The sequence below is a fragment of the Dipodomys spectabilis genome, unplaced genomic scaffold (assembly GCF_019054845.1).
Source record: "Dipodomys spectabilis isolate Male_0828 unplaced genomic scaffold, ASM1905484v1 ptg000175l, whole genome shotgun sequence".
NCBI lineage: Eukaryota > Metazoa > Chordata > Mammalia > Rodentia > Heteromyidae > Dipodomys > Dipodomys spectabilis.
The window spans coordinates 17,097,415-17,116,296 of NW_024870852.1; the positions used below are offsets into that span (position 1 = coordinate 17,097,415).

At 46.5% G+C, this 18,882-nt stretch overlaps 1 protein-coding gene across 2 annotated transcripts in view; it reads right to left on the reverse strand.

Annotated features, from left to right (window-relative positions):
* Positions 1-1,362: 1,362 nt before the first annotated feature.
* Positions 1,363-18,882, reverse strand: part of Chd6 (chromodomain helicase DNA binding protein 6) — a 148,064-nt gene continuing 130,544 nt past the window's right edge. The window contains exons 31-37 of one of the 2 annotated variants that reach the window (XM_042694303.1): positions 17,014-18,591; positions 15,766-15,914; positions 14,954-15,160; positions 13,363-13,815; positions 12,054-12,245; positions 11,013-11,132; positions 1,363-4,631 (exon numbers count right to left, since the gene is read on the reverse strand). In XM_042694303.1, coding sequence (XP_042550237.1) covers positions 3,741-4,631; positions 11,013-11,132; positions 12,054-12,245; positions 13,363-13,815; positions 14,954-15,160; positions 15,766-15,914; positions 17,014-18,591 — 3,590 coding nt within the window. In that variant the 3' untranslated portion in view covers positions 1,363-3,740. The remainder of the gene's footprint in view (positions 4,632-11,012; positions 11,133-12,053; positions 12,246-13,362; positions 13,816-14,953; positions 15,161-15,765; positions 15,915-17,013; positions 18,592-18,882) is intronic. The other variant, XM_042694304.1, reaches the window with a different exon arrangement.

The window sequence follows — 18,882 nt, forward strand, 5'->3', positions numbered from 1 at the left end:
AAAGGCAGTTACTATGGCAAACACACACAACACCAAGTACACTGAACTGGTAGAATAAAACTATGAATCTTCCCTGATTCTGTATATGCCATTATTCTAGCCAGCAGGTCTTGATTAGAGGTCTGTAATATTTACTTATTTAAAAAAAATGTAGCAGAGGAGCCAGGTGCCAGTGATTTGCACCTGTGATCCTAGCTACTAAGGAGGCTGAGATCTGAGGATCATGGTTTAAAGCCAGCCCAGTCAATAAAGTCTATATGACTCATCTCCACTGAAGTAAAAACAATCAGAATCGAGAAGTAGAGTTGTGGCTCAAGTAGTACAGTGTCAGTCTTCAGCAAAAAGCTCAGGAAGAGTTCAGGCTCTAGGACCAACACACACACACACACACACAGCACCTTTAGGCCTTCCTCTAATAATGCCCATCCTTTCACACACACACACACACACACACAGCACCTTTAGGCCTTCCTCTAATAATGCCCATCCTTTCACACACACACACACACACACACACACACACACACACACACACACACACACACACACACACACACACACACACACACACACACAGCACCTTTAGGCCTTCCTCTAATAATGCCCATCCTTTCTTCAGGTCACTGTAAATCCACCTACGGCTGGCCCACAGGCTAAGGCTGGGTCAGCATGTTTGTTTTGAGGGGGGCAGTGCTGAGATTTGAACTCAGGGTCTCTCACTCTCCCACTTGAGCCTCATCCCAGCTCCATTTTGTTTATTTTGGTAGGGTATGTGCTTTAGCTAGAGTTGGTCCTCAGATCGCGGTCTTCCTACCTCTGCTTTCCCAATAGCCAGGACCACCAACAGGTGTGGGCTACTATTCTGGTCGCCTGCTCAGACCTGAATTAGGTTTCAGCCTTTCCCTTCTCTCCCATGCCTTGTGCCTCATGGATGACCTCTCACAAAGCCCTCTCTGGCTGAGGAGCCGTGCTTCCCAGGGCGAAAGACTAGTAAGTTCTTTAAAAAGCCCTGAGAAGTCCAGCCATCAAGGTATTCCTGTCTTGTGGACCTGTTCTAACCTGCAGAAAGACCAGTGAGGTCGGGCTTCCGGTATGGGGTTTCAGGAAGTGATCAGTTGGGTGAGTGTGGGAGCCGCTGCCAACCCTCGTCCAGGAAACATTGTTTAACCTGTGCTGGGGCAGGCTGAGGGGCAGGCGAGGTCAGCCCTCACGCTGAACGGCACTTAGGGAGCCCTCAGCACACCTCACCCTCGTGCACACATGCATTCACCAAATACCCAGGCAACAGAGACATCAAGTGCCAGTGAATCCCTCAAATACAGATCTGACTTTTAAACTTTTTTTTTTTTTTTAAATCCAGGATCAAGACCACAGACAATTTATTATGTAAGACATGAGTGGAGAATGGTCAAGGAGAGTTTATGGCTGTGAGTGATATGGAATTAGATGAAGAGGCTCAAGTTTGCTGAAGAGACTTTAAATTTGGCTTTTGCTCTTGGGAATGTCAAGATAATCATAAAGCAGCACTTATGCCTTACAGAGCAAATAATCCACAGAGCTGTCAGTTTCATTTTGCAGACAGGGTCACAATAGCAGTCAGACAGAAGCCTCAACACCCGAGATTAACATACAGGTTGGCAGATATAACAAGGAGAGTGCATGCTGGTGGGTTCTTCACTTAGCTTGGCAGAGAACCCGGGACCTCCTAGGGGTGTAAGTGGGACCTGGGAAAGCAGCTTTTCCATACAGAACAACAACAACACAAGGACAACAAAGGAGACCAGCCTCTGCTGGCTGTCTATAATACTCATGTGCAGTAAGGCTTTCAAGATACAGGAATTTTTATAGCATTTGTATTTTAAGGATTTAGGGCAAATACATTTTTTTCTACTCGATAAAAAGAAAATTAGTACTTAAAAGGTTCAAAAATATATCGATTGAGTGATTTTTTTTACATAAATAAATTATATTGATTTTTTTTTTTTTTTTTAAGGATTTAACAGCTGAAAAACCCTTTCTGCTTCCACTGGAGGCAAAACTGAACAACACAATGTTAGTTAAATAGAAAGCAGCATTTCTAAGAAATCTGTTGTCAGCCTTACAGACCATCTACACTACAGAGATACCATTCAATAGGATTTATTCAATTCCTGGATTCTTTCTTCTTTATAGGATCAATTATGGAATTTCTATCTTATATATTCGATTCATAAAATTGGGATTCCAAGTTTTGAAAATACATTTAGATTCATATTTTCATGATTGAACAGACTTCTTTGAGATGCTCATTTTAACATTTACATAATTTATAATCCCAAATGTATAAAAGACAATGACGAGAGCATCATAAATAAATAATGCAAACTGAAATACTTATGTCAAACATTTGGACCTTCTGATAAATTAGCAAAACGGTAACAGAAACAGTAAAAAAAAAAAAAGAAAAGAAAAATACAGCAAATCGTGACAACACAAAGTGAAACACCTGCCATATTTCCAGGCCCTGCGGGCCCTGTGCCCCCAGAGTGCCGAGCTGTAAACTCGTTTCAAGTCTCCAGCGAGAACTGCCCACCGGGTGCACCTGCCCAGAGTGAAAGGTGGAAGGAAGCGGGAAGCAGGTGTGGTTGGACAGGTTCTTCCCCGTTCAGCTCCTCAACACAGAGAACTAAGCAAGGACAAAGAATACTGCAGACTTCCAACAGAGTCTCAGCTAAGTATAGTGTGGCATTCAGGCCAACCATTAGATCTAAGTAGAGCCGAGAAACAATGGAGAGGAAAAAGACTTTTCACAGTTGTAGTGTAAAGGGTGGCGCATACCTTAAGTAACTGACCGCAGAACCTAGTGCCCAGGGAATACCTTCTGTCAGGCTCTGGCAAGCACAGCTTTGGGGAGGCAGGTCAATGGCTAGGACATTCTTGGGAGAATGAGGCCAGAGCAGTGCTGGTCCTGGGTTGGGGAGCTGGCGTGGGCTCTCTGGAGTAGGAACCCTCACCCACCCCTGCTGGCAGGAACTCAAGCTGTGTGAAGCTTTCTCTGACTTTAAGTCATCTTTTCGCTGGGAGAGGGATGATCCAGATACACAAACTAATGCCTAGTCAGCCAGTATTTCTGCAGGTGTCTAAAAACAATGAAGGGGGAAGTTACTAACAGTAAGGTTCCTGTTTTCATAAAGAAATCAATATATGTGTTTCAACCGTTGGTTTATATACTTCTGACTATGCTACTCAGTAATTATAAAATAGGGCCCTATTTTAATTCCGATAAAAAAAAAATGCACCAGCACTTCCTTTCTCTGTGCTTTTTGGTTGTCTCATTACATTCTTCCTATTTGACCGAGCTCCCAGAAAAAGAGCCCCGCTTTGTCTCTGTCCTTCATCCCTTCCACGATAGACCCCTAGACAGCTTTCTTTTGCCATTTTCCTCCTCAGGTGAAGTGGGAAGCTTGGAAGGGAAGGGGGAGGGCGTGTCACAAGTATGGCATCGACTACGACTGCTGGAATGAACCACTGGGGAACAGGAGAGTTCTGTGCCTCCTAGACTAGGCACACGACACTTAGCTCATGAAGTGGAAAGACCCTGCAACTATGAACATCTGTTACCATAGTTCTCAGACAGGAAATTAGGTAGGCCATATTACTCATGGAAACACAGGTTCTTGTGAACGTGAAGTGAGGGAAGTAACAAACCTTAATGGGATAAGAAACTTACGAGTCACAAGAATTCCTTAAATGAAAAAGTTCTAGTTGGTGCCGGAGTCTTTGAGCACCCCTTCCCCAGCCTGTGCCACGTGTTCTCTCTCTGGGGGCAAAGGGACACTGGCCTCGGTGCAGTTCTGGTCGCTGCCTGGCTCCCGCTCGCACCCGGGAGCGGGCTCTGGGTTGGGGTTGGGGCTGTCTCCCTTTGTCTTCTTCTTCTTCCTCTTCTGGCTCTCCAGACCTATGATTTCCGAGTGTCTGGCCTGCTGCATGGCTGGCAGAGCCATGCCCATGCCGGGGGAGAGAAACATGGATGGGTAGATGAGTCCAGGAGACACTCCTGGAATGAGAAATGGGTTAAAAGCCACAGGACTACTAGTAGTTATTGCAGGTTCGGACTGATCAGAAAACGGGCTAGGACCAGGCTTGTCTTCGGCTAGTGAGTCTGTTTTCACATCGTGGCTGCTTGGCCTGTCCTCCGCTGTCTTCTCAGTGCCCGCCGTGCCACTTTTGGCTGTGCTTGAGAGAGACGCTGGCGCGGTCGAGGTGCAGGTGGTGGCCATGGGTGTGTTGAGAAGTCCCCCAACGCCAAACATCTGGGGCACAGCGGCCACACCCGGGAGCATCATGGGCAGCATGCTCAGGGTGCTCTTGACCTCTTCACCCGTGGGCATGGTGGCGAAGCCAGCTGGGAAGCCCACCAGTCCGGTGAGGGGGATGCCTGGCATGTTTCTCACGTTCTGCAACCCTACCAGATCCATGCCCGCAATTAGCCCATTCATGAACAGCGGCCCCATTCCGGAGGGAGAGTCTGCCACGATGGTGGGCGCTTTCAGGAGATCAGTCCGCGGCCGTCTGCCTCTCCTGCGTGAGCCTGCATCTCGAAGAACAGGCTCGGCCAAGGTGTGGTTGAACTTGTTTTCTGGGAGGAATCCCTGGAAAAGGACAAAGATACAGGATGCTAAGTTACTAGGCAGAAGGCAGAAGGTTGGGGGCGGGGGTGACTGGGGCTCTGCACTGGCCTTCCTTGTCCCCAGCTCCACAGATGGCTCCAGGTGGGAGAAATATCTTGTCCACAGGCCCAGAGGGTTTCTCCTCAGAGGCTGAGAGCATCTGGTGGCACAGAAATGACCAGGGTGGCCATCGCTGCAAGCAGTGCTTCCAACACACTCACTGGCAAGGGCAGTGCCTCCTGCGAGAGGATGGCAGAAGGGCGGGGGAGGCCAGCACTAAGCTGCCTCTCACACTCCAGGACACAGAGGGGCTGTGACCTCTTCAACAGACAGCAGCACGAGCCCTCCTGTATGCACCGAAGCAGCAAATCAGAATATGAAGCACGGGGTTTTGGCGCTAGACAAACCTGTGTTTGAGTCCTGACTTGTTAATGCCAAGGACAGATCAGCTACGGTTTGAAAAGGACAGCGATACGTCGGGCGCTGGTGGCTCACGCCTGTCATCCTAGCTACTCAGGAGGCTGAGATCTAAGGATCATGGTTCAAAGCCAGCCTGGGCAGGAAAAATCCATGAGACTCTCATCTCCAATAAACCACTCAGAAAACTGGAAGTGGTGCTGTGGCTCAAGCGCTAGTGTTAGCCTTGAGCTGAAGAGCTTCGGGACGGCACCCAGGCCCGGAGTTCAGTGATAGGTACTTAAAGTCATTGGGGGTAAAGTGTTCAGCAACTCCCCAGCTCTCATAGGCCACAACTATGTGCATGGGAAGGCTGCATGCTGGGTGCAGAAATGAAGGGACATGAATACTTCTGGGTAAATGCCACCGTAGTGAGTGGTATTTTGGCTTCCCTTCAAAGAAAATCATCTATTTCTCTTCACTTTGTTTCCTTTTGGGGGGAGGGGAGTATTGTGGTTTGAACTTAGGCTGCTACTTGCTAAGCAGGTGTTCTACTACCTGAGCCACTCTGCCAGCCCCTTTTGTGTTGGCTATTTCTGAGATAGGGTTTCACTTCATGCCTGGATTGGTCAGGATTGTGACTCTTCCATTTCCCTGCTGGCTAGGATGACAGGTGAGCACCATCACACCCAGCCACTGGTTGAGCTGGAGTCTCGTGAATGTTCTTCTTTTGGTCCAGGCTGCCCTGATCTCTACCTTTCAAAAGTAACTAGAATTACAGATCCGAGCCACTGTGTATAACTCTCCAGGCTCCCCCCCCCCCTTTTTTTGTGCTGTTACTGGGACTGGCCCACAGCCTCCTGTCTTTTGAGAATCAGAGGTGGGCGGGACTGGCTGTATTCCTTAGTGGAACAGACTCTTGGGGAGAAAGAAAGGAGGTACACATCTTACCTAGAGACACAGAAAAAGACAAACAGAGACATTGTATTACTAGGGCCTGGAGCCGTAGAGAATATGGAGAGAAAAGTCGGCAAGGCTAAGGAGGTCTGAGCGCTGAGATTGGGGACTGGGAACTTTAACTCACAGCTCTGGCATGTCCTACTGTTTTCATGGTTTCTCTTCTCCTTGAACTATGAAAGAAGGGACAGTCGTGGTTCAGTTGGTGACACTGGTTCCAGGCTCTCTGGGAGTTGTGAGGACGCATGTAGTGGGCTCCAAGAAGAGAAGCACTTCCCAGTGGGAAGTATTCAGCACCTCCAAAGGTGGTGGGGGTCTGGTGGTAATAAAGGGTAGCAGGAGAAACACTAGCTGCCACTAACCAAGTGTTCATGTCAGGTACCAATCCAAGGGCTCCACTGTATTGTCTCAACCAATTACTACATCTACTCCAAAGTCAACATTATCACTGCAGCCACTCACAGAAAACTTTTAATTCACAGGAGACTGAAATTATGAGCATCTGATTTGTGTGTGTGCGCGCACACGTGTATATTGGTAATGGGGCTTGAACTTGGGATCTTGTATTACTCTTACTCTGCTTTTTCACTCAAGGCTGGCACTCTACCAACATGGGCCACACCTCTACTTCTGGCTTTTTTGTTCCTTAATTAGAGATAATAGTCTCTTGTATCTGTCTGCCCAGGCTGGCTTTGAACTGCAATCCACAGATCTCAGACCCTGAGTAGCTAGGACTAAAGGTGTAAGCCATTGGCACCTGGTATAGCTGAATGTTTTGAACCTCCAGACATAGTCATTTTTGAAGTCCCAAACTTGTCTTACCATTTCTCAAAAAAATACTCAATAAAAAAACAGTTCATAGCCAGGCACTGGTGGCTCATGCCTATAATCCTAGCTACTCAGGAGGCTGAGATCTGAGGATCATGGTCCAGAGCCAGCTATGGCAGGAAAGTTCATGAGACTCTTATCTCCAATAAACCACCAGAAAACCAGAAGTGGTGCTGGGGGTTCAAGTGGTAGAGCGCTAGCCTTGAGCTGAAGAGCTGAGGGACAGAGCCCAGGCCCAGAGTTCAAGGTGCATGGCCAACTCTGCCCCTCAACACAAACAACCCTTCCCCTCACACAAAAATAAACCCCAATTCATTATGGGCAGGAAGCTTTATGAAACGGCTCAAAAAGACCTGGCTTAGTATTACAGAGCTGGAGAAATCTATGCAAAAGTTACATTTGTTTTTCTTTTCTTTCAAAACTGAGGGTTAAGATAGTAGAGATACTATCTGGGGTCCAGATAGGAGAGAGAGAGAGAGAGAGAGAGAGAGAGAGAGAGAGCAGAGCCTACCTAGGCCCTTTTGCATACCATACCATGCCATGCCATACCATACCATACCATACCATACCATACCATACCATACCATACCATGATACTTATTCCTAATATGATCATCCATTGGCAATGTGCTAGGCTGGTTAATCCTTGAGCGTGTTGGGCAAGTGCTCATTCTAGTTCTTGTTTGGAAAGAGAGACAGTAAGACTCAATAGATGGGGCATGCTAAAGAAATGGTTATTCTATCTGTCTTAAGTTCATCAATGCTGGTCCTTGTTCTGGGCCAGCTACTCTGTCTACATTGTGATCTTGGACTGTTGCTGGCCCCATAACATTTCCTGGTTAGCACAAATCCTTCCAACACTTCTCTAACGAAGACTTCTTCCTTGCAGCCCACCCACAGCCAAGGGGCAGGCAAATGTGGAGAGACTTTTTCCGAAGGGTACCTTCCACCTCAGACATCTTTTTGTGAGGAAGAAAACAAGCCCAGCACACGATGAGTAATGCCTCCACCGTATTTTCTAACAATCTGCTGTAAATTAGATCTTTAATATAATTTGAACTAAGTTCCTTGTTAGGACAGCTAGAATTAGACAACTCGTTTAAGATTGGCTAAGGCTCCACAGGACTCTTGCCTCTCTGACAACTAAATGCATAGAGTGTTCTTCGCATCAGGATGTTAAAAAAACACAACAAACAAAAACCCTTTGTCTGCCCTTGCTGAGAACCTTGGGTACATAGAGAATTCTGGGGCTGCTCAGAAATGAGTTTGCTAGGAAGGCATGGCTGGTCTCCTTTCCCTATCATGTCTGGAGAGCAGCAGCAGAAAGGCCCAGGGTAGGTTGGCTGGTAAAGTGGCTCAAGCGATAGCGTCTACCTAGCAAGCACGAGGGCCTTGTGTTCAACCCCCTCCCCCGCCACCTACAGAACAAGAGGAGGGCTGGCAGAGGAAGCCTGCACTCACCACTTCCTGTGAAGGAGAGTCACTCCAGCCACCCAGCTGCTGCCCAGCCCAGGCAGGTGCCCCTCCCAGCAGCTCAGCGACCACACACAGCGGCCAAATTGGGATTTGGCAGCTCTCTCTCCTGGTAATTATACCCTGGGAGCAAACCTGCTTGTGATTCCAGGGGAGGCCTGGGGAGAGGGCAGAGAGAGCAAGAAAAAGGAGAGTCCTTGTGTTCAAGGCAAAGCTGCTTTCCAGATGATTGCATGGACATTCTAACCCAAGAACTTCTTCACAAATACAGAACAGCATTTATCCTAACTCTAAAACTCTTGGGTGGGAGTAGAAGGGTGCCACTGATCAAAGCTGGCCTACCCTTCCAGAGTAGTGGAGCAATGGAAAGGTCTACCAACCAAATATGGCTTCTCACTTAGACATCCTAAAAGTGAAGCAAAACAAACCACACTGGAACAAAAGCAAGCTCATAAGGACACTGTTGGAATGAGTGGCAAAATGTAAATATGGAAACCAGATCTCATGAATATTCCTATGTGGTAATGGCGACAATTATGTAGGAAAGTGTTCTTAGAAGACGCATGCTAAAGGTTTTAGGTGTGAGTGACATGTCATATTTGCAACTTACTGTCAGGTAAATCAATAAAAAAAATGATACATATAAAACAAATACATACTATGTAATTCACAAATATAAGCTATATTAAATATGAGCACGTGACATGTGGTTCATGAGCAACCACTATGTCCTGGGCAGTATTAAGCTGAGCCCCACTGCCTTTCATGTAGTCTGGCTTATGCCAGGTCTGGTGGACCTCAGCCAAACCACAGAACACAAAGCAGAAGTTGATGTAAGCTCAAAGGAAGGAAGGCATTCTGTGTGGCATTCTAATCGCGTGTATTTTCTTCCAGACTCAACATCTGTATCCTCCCTAAATTCATATGTTCCAATCCTACCCTGTAAGGTGTGAGGAGTTAAGGTCTTTCGGGATGATGAGCGCAAGGGGCCAAGCACTTAGGATGCATTAGTGCAGTCACAGATGGACTACTGCTCTTGGGGATGGATTAGTGCTCTCCTGAGAGAGCCCTGAGTGCTTGCTTGCTCCTCTCCCGTGGGAGGATACAACAGGAAGATGGCTGTCTGTGAGCAGCAAGGCCCTTTTCAACAGATACCAAGTCTGCAGGTACCTTCATCTTGAACTTCTAAGCCTTCAGAATTATGAGAAACCAATTTCTATAAATTTTACAAGCCTTTTCTAAGACTGATGTGGGAAAGGAGGGGGCTTGAGTCCCGGAAGACCTGTGGGAGCCAAACTGAGTGCATGGCTCTGTTGAAAAGGTGAGCAGCCCTGGGGCTCAGGTGGACAGTACTGCCTCGAGGCAGGGAACGCGTTTCTTCAACACAGGAGGGGGTTCACGGGAGAGGAGGCTGGCTTGCAAGAGCAGCTCAGAAATGTTTTTTATGGTAGGGAGTGAACATCTGCAGAAAGGTGATGGATGTTGACTTCTCTCATTAGGAAAATGGCTAGTTATGAAAAGGCAAGTGAGGAAATTATATTATCATTTTAACATGTCTGTAAACAAAGAGCTCAGGAACTATACAGGGCACGAATTGAAGGTCTTTATCTGACCTGATCGCTTCACTAAGATACTCTGTATACAGAAGGTGGCAATAGACAGAATAAAAATGGAAGCTGGATCAGTCTGTATAGTACAAGCATATCTTAAGAAAAGGGTGGTAACGATGTTTTCTGAGAATAAAGCAAGAATTGGGAAGGAATGGTCTAGGCCTCCCTCCAGGTGGCTGGTGCAGTAATTAAGAATAGTTGTCTGGAGCTGCTGGGTGAGAGACAAAGCCTTGGGAACATTAAATAACAACTCCTTTCTGAGCAAGGAGGAAGTGACCAGGGTGGGTGGTCTTCTGAAGGTCAAGTAAGAAATCACACACAGCCAATCCCACCAGGAAGGGGACTCATTCTCAACAGCTGGCAGGGCACTGGAGAGCATGGGTTCATGGAACAGCCAGCCTGGGAAGAGCAAATGTCCCCACGGAGATTTCAGAAGCTCCTATATGGGCAGAATACATTTTGGGAGGTTAAAAGTTCACTGATGTGCAACCTGTCCATGCTTTCGATGGAAATGCTACTGCTGCCCCCTAGAGGTTATGACTTTCCCATTCCAAATTTGTAAGCATCTGTAAACTTTAATTAATTCAGATTTGTTATACTGTGCAAACATTCTGCAGAGATCTTTGAAATCTCTTCCAGTTTTGTGACTTTACAACAGGAAAAACGGCAGCGCCAGGAATCAGCTGCTTTTTATTGTCACTGAAGTACTAGGAAGAAATATCTGAAATAGCAGTCACCAAAAAAAAATTAGCTAAGAAATGAAAATATTACATGACATTTGTTCAACACTAGAAACAGACTGCTGTCAAGGGCTAAGGCTCCTCCCCCAACCACCTCCAGTAACTTACAAGTAAGAAAAAAAAGCACCCAAAACACCAAGCCACGAACAGTTGAGGAGATACAGGTAGAAAACCTGTGGCCACAGGAGTCACACTGCTCAGCAATGCCCAGGAACTGCTACTACTGTTTATCAACTGCCAAAATGCCACCAGCTACCCACTTTGCAGTGTTTCCCAGCAGGGCCTTCCTCTCAAGTATGCAAGGGGGTGGTTTAACAACGATGCCTCCCTTGCTCCCAGACCCATGGCCCTCCTCCTACCCTCAGTCCTGGCTCCTTGGGGACAGCAGGAACCCTCTCTTCTCCGCTCAGAGAGCTGACATCTAATTTTCCAGGTTCTTTACAGCGTGGTCTCCTCTGCTTTGGTTTATCTGAAAAACTCTAGGAGGCAATGGAGACCAATATTACAAAACATTCTGCCACAGTCTTTGGATGAGGAAATGCTTTCCAACTGTTTTTGTTCTTTTCTCATTGGTATCACTTTGCATGGGACTTCATCACCAGTCCTAGGCTTGCTCCTTGAAGCACCCGGATTACAGCAAGCTGGGCCTACGCTTTCCAGCTAGAGCCCCTGACCTCCGGCTTCCCAGGAGCTTTCTCCTTGGGTGCTCTCTCCACTGCTGTCTGTCTTGTCGGCTGTCTTGGGAAAGTGTGCACCTGAGAATCTGTTCTTTTCTTTCCTGTGCATTGTGCCTATGCATCTTATTTACCAAATGGGCTCAGGGCAAAGAAGGTGGAGGGCAGATAAGCAGGGAAGGAAAGAAAAAAATAAAGATGAAATATCAGTGCTCAGGAGTCCACCTAAAGATTTCTCTAACTGAAAGGACTCAAGATCAAAAGCAGCAGTGGCAAAGTCCCAAGGCTACAGTTGTAAACTAAGAATACAACTTCTCCTACCCTCTCACCAAAAGAGCAGTAACGTATTAATCTGGAAATTTTTCATCAAGTGGTACAGTTCATGTAGCCTGAGGATTCCTGTAAGCTTATGATATCATATGGTCATTTTTGGAGGATCTGAGAGGTTAAACTTAGATAAGTCCTGCCTGTCCTCTTAATATTTTACATATCTATTTCTTAGGACAGTATTTTCATGTGAGCTGTAATTTCCTGTTCCTGGAGGACTTAACCAAAATTTAAACTTTAAAAAACAAAAACGAAACTTAAAATGATGTTCTCAACCAACACAAATTTGTCCCAAACAGCCTTAATCTCTAGTTTCCCTCAGCACTCCCTGATTAAAAAAATAGCGCTAAGTCAGCAGCCAGTTAGCTGAAGCATCAGGCAGCACCAGCCAGCACTTACTGCTCCAAATCCAGGAACGTCCAAAGAGTAGTCAGCCTGTTGCCGCAGCCAGTCAAGCAAGCTCTTGCTGGGAATGGCTTTCTCAGCCTGGCTGCTGGCTGTTCCTGGAGGCTCAGGGGCTGAGGTAGCGGGTCCCGGCCCTTCAGGGTGTGTGGTGCTCAGGGTGGCCTGTCCTGGGTCTTCATGGACTTCCTGGGTGAAGGAATGACAAGTATGCATAGCTCAATTATAACAGAATGAAAACGAGTCCCTAAAGCACATAAAATATTCTTTAACTTTTCCATTGACTGCTATCCTATCACCGCTGGCTGGAATGCTTGAATGGAAACCCATACACTTCTGACCCACCACTGCATGCTAGCTGCGCTTCTACCCGAATGCCCTTCTGTCTACTTGGCAAACTTTAATTCCATCGTAACTGCTCCAATTCCGGGCACGCCTTTGTCCTATTGCCGACTGTCCCACGCTAGCTTCTGTGCCCCAGCACCTGTTCACAGCTCTCTCAGGGCTCAGATAATGCCACACTGAGGTCTGCTCACCTGATTCTGTCTACAGGTTTTTCATTTAGAAAAGACTGATTTTCACATGGTGGTTGTCGTTAGGATCAAAAGAACCATCATGAAAAGCTGAACACAGTGCCTGACACTGGGAGATGGTTAAAAAAATATTGGTTATTATTATTATTATTTAACACATGAATTTTGACCCTTTTTGCAGGGGGGGGCTTAAAATCTGATAAATGGGAACTCAAAATATAGTGTTAAGGACTAAGCAAGTCTAAAGTGGACTGGATTTCTCTTGGCTGAGCAGTTTCTGACCTCCATTGTTTACAATGGTCTCCTTTGAATTTAGATTGTACTGTCTTCGTGTGATTTCCATGAATCCTCATAGAGGAGCAGAACAGGGCTTAGCAGTGCCCACCTAGCATGTCAGGCAGGAGAGCCAGGACCAACATTCAGCTAGTCCTTCCTCTTGGCTCTCTGCCTGGTTAGCCTTGCTTTGCTCCCAGTGGCTCTTCTGGAATTCTGGAAGGTTTGGGCTGCTACTATTTGAAATGACAAGACCTGATTCCATTTGAAATAAGAAGACACCCTGGCTCATTTCTTCAGAATGCATGCAGACCAAGGGACACTCATTGGTTAATATATGTTTATTTCTAGAAAGATGGAAGGCATCTAATAACAAAAGAAAACACACAGGGCCACTGAAATCAGGAGAAAAGGGGCATACACCAAAACACTAGGTACCAGAGGAGGAAATGTCTGTTTCTTTGTGTAGAAAGGTTAATTCAGTGGCCTCCTATACTCACCAAGATTCCTGCCTGGAGTGTTTGCTCCTTCAGAAAGATGAGGTCCATCCCTCCTTCAACAGGTTTCCGCCTCCCTCTCCGCCTCCTTGTGGCTGCATCATCTCTCCTTAGGCTCCCATTGACAATCTGTCCGGTCACTGGATGGATCAGGCCAGCTTGTAGAATCCCAGACAAGTCCATGCCGAGGGTTCCTTGAAGTGAACTGATAGCTCCAATCTTGGGGGTGCTGGCACTCACTGGGAAAGGGGATGTGGCTCCTGGGGACCCCTCTGATGAGCAGGAGAGGTCTATGGCTGATTCCCCATGCCAGCCATTGAGGACGATGGGAGGGTGCCCGTGGGTGGCAGAGAACTGCTCTAGGCTCCGACCCTTGGAATCCCTTTCCACCTCAAACTCATAGGGTCGTCTGTGCTTCTGCTCACCTTTTGTGAATACCGGAGCTACAAAGCTCTCCTGTGAACACACAAAGGAAGTAGGCCTAGGATGGAGACTGAGCGCCCCTTTCCCCCACTTTCCCATTTCTGTGGAGGTTTGAACTCAGGTCCTTATACTGCTAGGCATGCACTCTACTGATGAGCCATGACTTCAGCCCTTTTTTTTGCACTGGTTATATTGAGACAGGGTCTTGCCTGCTTATTTTACACTTCCTGTTGTAGCTGGAACGTCACGTACATACCATCATACCCAGTTTCTTCCTCTGAGATGGAGTCTTGAACTTTTTGCCCATACTATCCTGAAACCACGATCCTGATGATCTTGGTCTCCTAAGTAGCTAGGATGCAAGTGCACATGTCATTGCACCTAGCTATAGGTTGAGAGGGGATATTACATGTATGCCTGGGCTGGGCTTGAATCTCAATCCTCCATATCTCAGCCTCCCATTTATTAGGATTACAGGCATGATCCACTGACCCCTGAATAACAGGTTTCCAGGTGCTAGTATAGGACTACATTTGCAATTTCATGATTATGATGCAGGGATTCTCAATATCAATAGCACATCAATCATTTGGGGAGTTAAAAAAAAAAACCTCCAATACTCAGGCTATACCCAGGACTAGTTCAGAATCTGTAGGTTTCCAAAGTCTCCTGCTAATATAATATGCAGCTGAGTGAGAACCAGTGTGCTAACAATTTATCTCAAACTCACTCTGACAGAAATGCTCACTCCTGCTGGTACACTGTATTCTGGCACCGTCTAAAGATATCTGTCTCCTCATGCTTCCTTTCTTTTCTACATTTACTAGTCAGAAAGTTATCCTTGCCAAGTTTGTTCCTTCTTTTGTCTCCACTCTACTTACTGCACAGTCTAGAACCTTTTCTATGTATCAGTTCCTTATTTGGTTCCCCAGTTCTGGCTCTCTTCTAATGTCACCCCCGACAACAACCTGAAGACTCTAGTTGAGCCCAAACCTTGTTTTCATCATGCATGTCTCTGCTCCAAAATTTTTACTAGTTCTCCATAGCCTGGGAGATTGGGTAAGAAATCCCTCAACTAACACTCAAAAACAGAAATATACACTATCCACTCAGTACCTATTTGCTGAATGAACTGAGAAGTTAGATGTGGTCCAGCCATCCTGTGTCTCACCTGCTGGAGTTGGGCCGCCAATACTGCCCCGTTGCTGAAGCTGTGCTCTGCAGTTTCTGGCTCTGAGAAGCTGTTTCCAGAACCAGCATGGCTGGCTAAGATGGGGGTGGGAGGTGTGCCTGAAGGCTCATACTGCTGGCTGGGGGGCCACTTCCCCTTCAACACCACGTGGCAGATATTATCTAGGCGGTTAATTATCACCCGGTCCTAGGAAGAGGGTAAGAGCCAGAATAAGCACCGAGACACCCAAATTCACAAGGTATCTTCAGATCAAGGGTCAAGTCACCTCACCTGAAGGAACTGATCAGAGAAAAGCACATTCTTGAAATATATTTCATAGTTTGGACAATGAAGATTAAATTCAGAGCCACAAGTATGGGATTTTTTCTATGGTTTAATTAGTCTACTGCATTTAACTCCAGTATCTAAATGTTACATAACTGGTACACGTATGCACATACACTGGTACTGGGGTTTCAACTCAGGGCTTGGGGGCTGTCCCTGAGCTTTTTATGTTCAAGGTGAGCACTCTGCCACTTAAGCCACAGCTCCACTTCTAGTTTTCTGTTTGCTGACTGGAGATTCTCATGAACTTTTCTGCCCAGACTGACTTCAAATCTCAATCCTCAGATCTCAGCTTCCTGAGCAGCTAGGGAAACAGATGTGGTACACTAACACCCAGCTGCATAACTGACACCTTGTAAGGACACCGAACAGTTCTTTGAGTCTATTTTGAAGAAATACTGTAAGAGGGTTGAAATGAATCAAAGCTGAGAATACTTTGGTGGAGGACACAAGCTCTGTGTATTTACTTTTGGCCACTCTGAGAAGGAATAGAGTGTTTTCTCCTGGAGCAGCTGGGCGATGGTGGGGGCCCGAGTTTCCTGTGTGTCATCCCCGAGGTCTGCAATGCCGGAGGCTGAACTCTTGCTCTCCTCTTCCGAGTACTTCCCTGGATAGTCTGGAAGAGAATTAAAAAAACGAACTGGACATTGGCGAGAAATTGATTTGAAGTCTACTTTTTCTGTTTTTTCTTCTTGGCTCATTTTGGGCTATCTTATTTCAAGTTGAATATTAATTACCATAGCTTCTATTTCTAGGGGAACCAAATTAGTCAAACCATAAAGGCAAACCCTGCTTTAGGGCTATCAATGCAGGTTATCTACTGAGAGCATGCACCTATACAAAGACCACAAAAAAGGGGGAAAGGGAAGTTCCTTAGAGAAGAGAGGAGAGGGGAAGGGAAAGAAAGAGAGGGGAGGAGATTCTACATTCTTCATTAGTAGAGCTGACAAGGGAAACTCAACATTGTAATACTTGAAATCTCAAGGACAGTCCATACATATAAAATGTAAGATCTCTTATCATTGTATCTATTCCTATAATGAATTTCAGGATCACCTGGATTGTTTTCCTTTACAGTTTTGAAATTCCTTCTAACTTGAACCCTTATCTAAGATTTTCCTGTTCAAAAAGATCACATTCACTTTTTGGGCTGCTTGTAAGGGGTCTAACACCAATGTCCTGAAAGTACAGGGTTTCAATGACAATTACTACTCTTTACCTCAGCAAAGGCCAACTTTACTGGTGTTTTGGGAGTTCCTATAAAAACACCTGTATTGTGCACCTATATAAATTGCAGGTCTCTGTTAGCTGCAACCATTCTGTTTTTTTGTTTTGTTTTGTTTTTGCCAGTCTTGGGGCTTGAATTCAGGACCTGGTCACTGTCCCTGAGCTTCTTTTGTTCAAGGTTAGCACTCTACCATTTGAGCCACAGCGCCAACTCTTGCTTTTGTTGTTTATGTGGTTTTGAGGAATTGAACCCAGGGCTTCATGCATGCTAGCCAAGCACTCTACCACTAAGCTACATTCCCAGCACCCCCATCCTCAGTTTCTACAATGACCACAGTCAGGAAACTCTATTTAGTTTCAGACTAAGACTTGTGACGTCTGGTTTTGAAGGAGGGTAGGCCCGCTGGTGACCATTCCCCTATGCTACCTGCCTCCTTTCATGTAAAGACTGGCTTATCCAGAGTCCCACAGGGTCTTACATACTGTACCTTGATTAGGGCAGGTCCCATCTCTATCATAATCATCTTTATTTTCAAAATCCATGTCTTCTGACTTGGGTTCACTTCCTTCGGAAGTGTATGTGGGGAAACCTTTCTTTCCCTCTGTACTTTCTTTCCACGGGTCTTTTAAGAGCTTCACTTTAAATGGCTCTGATGGAACAGCAGTGGGCTCGCATTCCACTGTGGTACTGTTGGCTCTGCTCCTGAACAAGTCTGGGTTATAAGCTTTGGGTTTCTCCACTTCGAATTCCTCACTCCCGAGGCCCCGTGCCCACCTCTCCATGTGTTTGCAGTGGCACTGACAGGCTATAGGAGGGAAGGTCCTCTGTGGTCCAGGAGTCTGGCTCACCACCTCTAGGCTTCCTTTCTTGCCTTCATCTAGATGGAAGGCTCGGTTCTTTCCCCTTGGGATGACAGGGGTGGGCTCGGTGAGGTGCAACACATCCGGCCTTTCTCTGGTGCGAGTTACCACTGCTAAGGTTTCCTCCTCATTTTCTTCCTCGTCCTCTTCTTCATCACTCTGGTTCTGACTCAGAATCAGCTTACTTTCTAAATGTTTGCTTTCTAGTAAATCAATTAATTGCTGGTCGGACGACAGGTTTCTTTTGGAGTCACAGACACTAAGACTGCACAGCTCTACAAACCCGCTTTCGCTTTCTGCGTCCACGGCAGGGGAAGCTAAGCATTTGTCTTCGAGCTGCCCCGCGCTTTCAGGTCTCTGGCCTGCCTCACTGTAGCATGGCTCCCCATCTTTTGAAAGAGATATCAACAGATGCTTTCCATTTTTAATGTTCATTTGAGCCACTCCTGCTTCCAAGCTTTCCATGAGCGAGGAGGCTGAATCTATTTCTGCCTTATGGCCACCACGCTGGCAGCTCCCATCTCTGCTGGCAGAGATGGTAATGGCATCTTTCCTAGATTCTGTGTTGGTACTTGGGCTCTCCTGGAAAGAGCCTGGATCTCGGCTGAGTCCTTTCTTACCATACATCATTTTTTCCAAGGACTCGGGCAGCAGACTTTCATCATGGTTGATAGAAATGACGTCTTGAGCATTAGGAAGGAAGCTTTCACAGGTCACCTGGGGTAAGCTGCCTCCGGGAAGACCAAGATGATCATCTCTGCTTTCTATTTTCACCGCATTCTCAGGTTCACTTTCAAGGGATTCTGAAGTTCTACTCATTTGAGTATAGGTAAGAGATTCATATAATTTGGAGTTGTTCTGGTAAAGGCAACAGAGACTCCCTGGTGCCTGGGTGTCAGTCCTTTTATGCTGGGCATAGTTTCTGTAAGCATCCAGGAAGGACAGCTGGGGGTCATTCATGATGTAATAGTCGGTGCGGTTGAGCCCGTGTTTGGCAGTGCCAATGAGCAGGTCTCGGTCATGCTTTCCACACTCCCACCAGACTGGGAGGTAGAGACTGGGCCTGCAGAGCTGCAGACGCTCATGCAGCTGAGGACACCTGAGCACCTGCTCTCGGACCTTCCGTAACAGCTCAATGCGGTACAGAGTTTTTGCAGCCCGCTCCTCAGTGATGGGTTCAACATAGATGGTAGCATCAGGAGTGCCTGAAAGAAGGGAGGAAATATAGCCTATCAGTGTGGTTTTACAATTCTGCTCCCTGGCCCCTTGGCATGGCAGTTATGGCTGTGGGGGTTCCTGCTCAAATGAGAAAGTAAAAGGAAATCAACAAGAACAGATCTGGGGAGGAAGCAAGAAGAGCAGGAAAACATGAGATATGTAAAATCATTAGGTGTTCTACGCACTAATTACTTCACATTTGTTACCCAGCTTTTACCAAAATTTCTCTGAGATACAATCGTTATTCCACCCCCCCCCCCCCGCCCCCCGCCACTGCT